The sequence below is a fragment of the Ictidomys tridecemlineatus genome, chromosome 3 (genome assembly GCF_052094955.1).
Source record: "Ictidomys tridecemlineatus isolate mIctTri1 chromosome 3, mIctTri1.hap1, whole genome shotgun sequence".
NCBI classification, from domain to species: Eukaryota; Metazoa; Chordata; class Mammalia; order Rodentia; family Sciuridae; genus Ictidomys; species Ictidomys tridecemlineatus.
Window position 1 is genome coordinate 47,678,096 of NC_135479.1, and position 7,787 is coordinate 47,685,882.

General features: G+C 45.3%; 1 protein-coding gene across 1 annotated transcript in view; it reads right to left on the reverse strand.

Annotated features, from left to right (window-relative positions):
• Nucleotides 1-337: 337 nt before the first annotated feature.
• Trpv3 (transient receptor potential cation channel subfamily V member 3) overlaps nt 338-7,787 on the reverse strand; it is a 31,399-nt gene continuing 23,949 nt past the window's right edge. The window contains exons 13-18 of the mRNA XM_005337295.5: nt 7,450-7,615; nt 4,850-4,916; nt 3,849-4,123; nt 2,738-2,850; nt 1,404-1,483; nt 338-1,165 (exon numbers count right to left, since the gene is read on the reverse strand). Of these exons, the coding sequence (XP_005337352.1) occupies nt 1,071-1,165; nt 1,404-1,483; nt 2,738-2,850; nt 3,849-4,123; nt 4,850-4,916; nt 7,450-7,615 (796 nt within the window). The 3' untranslated portion in view covers nt 338-1,070. The remainder of the gene's footprint in view (nt 1,166-1,403; nt 1,484-2,737; nt 2,851-3,848; nt 4,124-4,849; nt 4,917-7,449; nt 7,616-7,787) is intronic.

The window sequence follows — 7,787 nt, forward strand, 5'->3', positions numbered from 1 at the left end:
ATAAATAGAACAGCTGCTATTTCTGTCCCAGCTCAGAAGCATGCCCTATGGCAAGGCCCGAGGGGGAAGGAGCCAAGCCCTTTCACCCAGATCACAGCACATCTCCAGCAGACCTCCTGTGAATAAAGAAAGCTTAGGGGCTGGGGATGTGGCTCAAGCGGTAGTGCGCTTGCCTGGCATGCGTGCGACCTGGGTTCGATGCTCAGCACCACATACAAAGATGTTGTGTCTGCCGAAAACCAAAAAAAAAAAAAAATAAATAAATATTAAAAAAAAAAAGGAGTCACTTTATTTAAAAAAAAAAAAAAAAAAAAAAAAAAAAAAAAAAAAAAAAAAAGAAAAGCTTATTGTTGGGCTCTGGCCACCCTGAGGCCAAGTATATAATGTATATCCAGCCCCAAAGCTCAAGATCTACTCCTCAGCTTTTAAATTCACCTACTTCACCTAAAGTGATTTGCATTCAAAAATGAAATGTCTTTTCTATTTTAAAATTAAAACACTGTGTTAATTACACTACTAAAAACATCTCTTGGTTTGAGATGGTTTGAGCCCTGGGTTTCATTCCAAGGGTGGTTTCCTGTTACCTGAAGGTTCTAGAAAGCCAGTTCCACAGCTCATTCCCTTCCTCCTTCAGGATATCCGATTTGGCTCAATCCCTTGCACATTCTGGGATGAGATCTAAAGTCTCCCACAAAATCACATGACCCAGTCACAGTACTAAGGGAGATGGTAGAATCTGTGGCCTTGGAAAGACTGCCCTCCCTGCCCCTCAGGCCTCTGCCCCTTCCCCAATACCTGTCATCCCAGCCAAGATGACCTGGTCAAACCAGAGACTTCACCCAGACTTTAGGAGCTCCCCGGCTGAGGACTGTGGGCCTACTGAACATCAAAATCCAAATTATTTCCCTCTTAGATACTGACAGCTGCCTCTCAGAGAGTCCCCAGCTCAGCCTGAAGTGCTTTCTGCTTCTCTTCTTGTCAGCCACTCTGCACAGCCCCACGGCACAGAATCCAGGACCCAGCCTGCAGCATCTAACACGCCATGCTCACACCAGCTCTAGGTTTTGCTTCTACACTGAAGTTTCTGGAAATTCATCCATTTCGTCAAACGCATTGAGAGTGGTTTTGCTGTTGTTTCTGGAAGAATCTTGCATTTTGTTGATATCTGCTTTTAAAAAAGAAAGGCTATTTTAGATGTACATCACTCTGCATACCACATTTCCATGTCTTAGAGTACCACCTAATTTTTAAAAGTTGTCCAGCTAGAGTGATAGAGGCCCTAAGAACCAATTTAATCCACTCTCCCATTTTATAGTTGGGGACAATCGGGCCCTCAGAGTTGATATGCACAAGGTCACATGGTCAAAGAGAAATGGGCCCCCACCACCTCACAGCAACAGTACCTGTCCGTTTGATGGGTCCCGGATCTTCGTTAAGGAAGGAGACATGGGTTTTCCATTCGGTCCACTTCACCTCATTGATCCTACAAGTATGGTCATCATTTTCACTACTTCACAACTACACTTCATCAAATACAAACAAATAGACTGCATTCAGGATGTCCTGGTTTCCATACAGCTCCCCTTCTGTGCATTCCAGAGATCCAGCACACCCCGACCCCATCCAGGCACACTAGCATAGTGAGGGTTTGAAACCCACCCAAGTCCCATTTTTCCCTGGCCTGGAGGTGAGGTAGGAGTGTAGGGATGCCAAGGTGACAGAAGCAGAACTCAGGAAAAACGCTTGCTGAGGTACAGGACAGGGAGATGACTCATCATATTCCTGTTTAGGATAAGTCCCATTACCATGGCAACTCCACCACTAGAGGGCTTATCACATAGCAACTCCCACCACAAGTTGTGTATCCCAATTAGGTGGAAATAAAATGACCAATAGGAACAAATGGGGCAGGGTCTCCAATCAGGTCCGCAGGAAAGACATTTAAGATAAGACTCTATGACATTGGCCTTTTGGAGCCATTTTTTTCCAAATCGGACGGCTCCAATTTAATGATGTACTTTAACTTTTGATAAATCTTCGCTAAGGCTGTTTCTCTTGTGTGTCTTGCTCAGTTCTCTATTCAAAACACCAAGGACCTGGACCCCAGTTGGACCCTTCACCAGTAACAAGAGTGTCCAAATCAGACACTTTTTTTGAGGTGTAGATTACAGCCAGACATGATGGTTTCCAGGGGTTTGGAAGTGCAGTCAAGACAAGTAAGTACAGTTCCACTCAAAAAAAGATGGTGATAGGGTCAGGAAGTCAGGTAGCAGGTAGGAAGAGACATGTTTATCCAAAAAGGTGGCCGTGGGATGAAAGAGGTCTGTTTTAAAAGTCAGAAAGCTTGAGAACTATGGAAAGCAGCTCACTTTCTGTTTGGCAATGACAAATGTGCCCCCAAGTCCTATGTTGTCACATGAACCCACACAGTATAGACAGAAGGACAAAGGCTATCAGGTTGGCAAATATCTTCAAAGTCAGACAGAGAAGGCCACAGAGACACATTCAAAAGAGCAGAGGGGGACCCCCCCACCAGCCAGCCTCAGTCTCCTTCCGACTCCCTTCTGAAGCTCAGGCATCTCATCCCAGGCCTGTGCCCACATAAGAGCAAACCCCACCTTCTGAGAAGCCACAAGGCAGGTGTGTCGTGGCAAGTGAGTGTCAACTGTGCTTCTCCACCATACCGCTGTCCACTGACTCATCCCTCTGTCCACCCAAGGGCCTTCCCCTCCCTTACCGCAGGCACAGCCGGAAGTCTCCCTCTGCAACTTTACACAGCTCTCCCATCCGGAATCGGCTTCTCAGCCATTCTGGTAACATTTTCTCAAACTCCAAGATTGTCCTGGCTCTCTGGGAGAAAAAAAAAACAAGCCTCAGCTCTTTGCTCAGAACCCAGCTCCATAGGAGCATGCACACACACACACACACACACACACACACACACACACACACACACACCTAGATCCTGAGCTAACCTACAGAATTCAAATACAAAAAAGCAGAAAGTTTGAGAAAGAGATTTGAGTTCAATAATGTCAGAGATTTGATGTAAATAATGTCTCTGAAAGTCCAGGAGCCTCCTGTCTGAAAATGTTAGGATCCTGGAATCTCATCTGGGGGAAGTTCAGAGGTCATGTGGTTCCACACCTCCTCCCAGGTTTGGAATTCCCTCTGCACTTCTCCTGCTCATAATTTGCCCAGTCTCTCCTGAACATCTTTGACAGTCCCAGTTAAGAAGGTCATAATGATTAGAAATCTTTTTGTGGCAAATTAAAGACTGTCTCCCTATCATTTCCCACCCCACCCCATGTACCTCGTTTCTGCCTTCTGGGGCCACAGAAGGGGGCTGCTCCCTCTTTCAAGGTAGCTTGGCAGATTTCTGAAAGAACTCTCTCCTTCTTCGACCCTAGTTTCAACAACCATTTCTTATGAGGCACAGTCTCCAGTCCTCTCCCAAACCTGGTCATCATCTCGGGACCCATCCTGTGGGTTGGAGTCCTCAACAAGGGAGGAGTGTTAAGGCCAGGATAAAGCACAGTAGAACTGTCATCTCCATTGTCCTGTAGCTTATACTTCTCTTAATGCAATCTAAGTCACACTTCAGCGTCCACCGAGCACACTGTTGACTCTGAGCAGAGAATCCCCATAAGGCTGGGTTTCTCTCCTACGTGCCACATTCCCTACACCCTGTACTCAAAGAACCTGGACTAAGGCTTCCTCAGACCTGGTTTATGCAGATTCCCAGGCCCTGCCCCAGACCCAGTGGTGCTGATGGTGATTGATGACCAGGTGCTGAGCCAAGTCCCTGGGGAGCTTTTTCCACCGAGTCACTGCCCAGCTCAGCTCACCTGTAGGCGCCAGATCCTCTCACTCTCCTTGGAGACATTCTCCACTGTCTCTCCCATCAGGGCGATGAGCATGTTGAGGAGGAGGACGAAGGTGAGGATGACGTAGGTGATAAGCAGGAACAGGAAGAGGATGGGGTACGTGGAGTTCTGCTGGATGTTCAGGTCGCCCAGGCCTATGGTGAGCTTGAAGAGCTCCAGCACCGCGTCACTGAAGCTCCCGTAGGAGCTGCAGTCCTTGTTGTCCTCGGAACACTTCTCGATCAGTGAGGCCAGGGCTAGGAGGAACATAAGGGGGTGCTTGCTTCTGCCTCTCTGGGTAATTACCCGACATTTGCACGCACGCACGCACACACACACACACTGCAGACCTCTGCCTCTTCCCTCTGGACCCCAAATGCCTTATCAGGCTGGTTTCTCCACCCTGAGCTCCTGCAGGAGCCTTCGTGCCTAACAGAGCCAAGCTCTTCTTTCCCTCCTCCACCCCCTGTTCAGCCCTGGCTCACAGGAGCACTCAACCACTGAGCCACATCCCCAGCCCTATTTTGTATTTTATTTAGAGACAGGATCTCACTGAGTTGCTGAGTGCCTCACTTTTGCTGTGCTCCTATTTTTTGAAGATCATCCATCCAATCTCTGTGAACTCCAGTTTCCCCATCTGTACTACCGAGCTTAAGATGCTTGCCCAGCCTATCCTGGATTGTGAGGGCCAACGGAGACGAAGGATGCGAAAGTGGGCAGCAGTTGCCTCCGTGTGGATGGGTAAGAGTGACAGGCTGGGTCTCCCAGCCTTGGTTACTTGAGGCTTAGAGGATGGGGATATGATTCCCACTCGATCATGTTGTTGAGAGAAGTAAAAGATGCTGCTTAGAAAGCACTGAGAGCAACAGGTGCCCCACTCATCAGGAGCTAGTGTGATTGTTGCCAGGGCTGTGTGTGCTGTGTCATTCTGACATCTACATAAAGTGCTTTACAAATGCTACGATTATTTATGAAGCAATTACCTACTCCAAATCCAAGTAAGAACACGATATATACAAACAAGAACTTCAGGACATCATGCAAAATGACCTACAAAGAAACAGGATTCATGAGCACCTATTCACCATCTGCTGATCTCCTTGCTTCTTCCTTTCCTCTCCCAGCCCTGGGCCCTAACCCTGCCTTCACTCAGGCCATTCTCCCTTCCCCCAGCAGAACTCTCCTGATGCTCTAGGTTCAGCTCTGCCTCTGCCTTCTCCAGGAAGCCTTCCGGTCCTGGAGTCAGCCCCAGGTTCTCTTCTCCCCCACCTCCTGAACTCAGGCCCTGGTTTACCCTCTCCCACTCCCGATAGGGTCTCCTACCTGGAGTCCTCGACCCTCCTGGAGGCAGTGGCATGCTGGAGCCAGCTCATACCAGCTCCCAAGAGCTGAATGTTGAATGCTTATGAATTTTGTGAGCTGGCTGCTAGATAGTTAAATTTTTTTTAAATTTTGTGAGATGTTTGTGAAACACAGTCATTTTTAAGAACTAAATCAAACTTTTCATTATAAGACGATTAAGTTCTGAGGATCTAACGTACAGCCTCAGACTGTAGTTAACAGTACCAATTTGTATATTTGAAATGTTCCAAGAGTGGATTTTAAATATTTTCAACACCCCCCCACACACACATACACACACAGAAACTACGCAAGGTAATGGATGCATTAAGTAACTTGAAATGGATGATCATTTTGAGGTAGAAAACATAAGGATAAGTAGAAAGGAGACATGTTGGACAAACCAAGAGTCACCATGAGTTAAAGTCCACTTTACCATGGATTAAAAGTCCAGATTTAAAGGTCACTTTCACAAACTTCGGTCACAAAATAATTAAGTAAACCATTAGACTTTATTCCTTGAATCTGTCAATAACTTCTTTCCTGACCTGGATCTAAAGGAAAAAGAAGTCTGAGGATGTCTTTCTTCTACAAGTAGATATTCCTGTGATTTATATTTTTGGAATCTGATGTCTATATTTTGGAATCTGATTACTGCATCTACATTTCGTGCTCTTAATGGAGCCCTCAGAATTACCCCAGTGTAGTACTGTTTCAGTCCACAAAGCAGATCGATAAAACCTCCATGGGGAAATTATTAGCGATTTTTCCTCAAAAACAAAGAAAGGAAAATGACCCCTGGCAGGTACTATCAAGTCAGAGACCCAAGGAACTGAAAACACCCTCTTAGACCAAGTCTCTGCACTACAGATTTGACATGTATAAATACGCCTAAAACTAGTCACCCTCACCCTGCCTCTCAGAATGTCTACTTCCTTCTTTATCTCAGTAAATTCCATCTGTGTGTCACTTTGACCCATCCTTAAATTCCTTTCTGCAATGACATCAAGGACCTTCATGGCCCAAGCTGACGTTCACCTCCATGTTGGGGAACCTTCTCAAGACCCCTGTCCTGGTGACATTTCACAATGTGTGTATGTATGTGTGTATATGTATGTATATGTTTGTATGTGTGTGTGTGTGTGTGTGTGTGTGTGTGTGTGTACCTATTCCTCACACAGTACCCCTTAAATTTCAATTTTATTTGTCAATGGTTTCTCAATATAGCAAAGGAAAAATAAATCAACTTTTTTGCAAAACATAATATAAACATATTAAAAATAAAGATAATAAATGTTCAAAACTAATCATTCCCCAATTATTTTACTACATTTTACAAATATCTATGTTTTTGAGGTTTTTTTACCTCTGTTGTAGCCCATAGTGGAAACACTACATAAGGATATGTAACTGCACATCTCTTCCCAATTCTGTCTTTGGCAACATAATGTCAGTAACAGGAAATCAGCCATGGTGGAGCTTGACAGCAGGAAGAGTGGTAAACACTACAAATCAGTTTGACTCACTGTTTTATTGATGTCTATGTGTGTATTTAAATCAGTGATAGAGAAAATGTGAAGGCAGCTTCAACTTCAAAATGTCCAAAGCTGTTACATTATAAATAGCCCACAAATAGCAACAAGATGGCCTTCCAGTATCTGCAAACAATTATCCTATTCAGGAAAGAAGTTGCCCAGCCTTGGACAAACTAGTGAAGTTTCAACTTAAGTCTTCATTGTTTCATTGTCATCTTAACTGCTTATAAAATAAAACATAAACTGGAACAACACACATTTGTCAATTGCAGTTTGGCAACAGATGAAAGAATTTAATTAAAAACTAAGTATTCTGTGAGACTCAATTAGCTATGTGGAACTTATACTAATGCATATTGCATGCCATAAACGTACATGTATTTATACACATATGCTGGTTTACACGCACACACACACAAATACACACAGAGCAATTGTTTTATATTTTCCAGCACACCACTGCCCAGGGATAAGAACCTCCTTCCTTCACAAAGTGTGTCCCTTCTCAACGTCCAACAAGCCTGGGCATTGTAAGATGTGGACACTTAAAGTCTGGCCAAAAGCCAAGGAAGACTATGGCGTTCGGGAGAAGGAGCCATGGATCAACTGCCATGTGTTAAGCCCTTTTTCTCTACAGACTTCAGTTTCCCCACATAAAAAAGACGCACCCTCTGAGGGCCCTCCCAGCTGTGCAGCTCCCGGCGTACCTTCTGGATCATGACGCTGTACATGCCCATGGACTGGAAGCCGCGTGTGTAGTAGAGCATGTTCGCCCAGCCCAGGGCCATGGCCAGCACGAGGCAGGCGAGGTACTCTTTGTAGGCAAACAAGTACAAGAAGACAGACAGTATCACAAGCATAGCTTGGATAAAACTGTTCAGGAGACACAGGAGACAAGGGCCTTACTCACTTCTCAGCATCAGGGCAGAGACATTCAAATCCCTCAAACCTTAAATCCCATGAACAGTCACCCTGGGGGCCCGGACTGACAAGATAAAGGCTGCCTTGGATCCATACATCTAAACTCCAGCCTATTGAGGACATC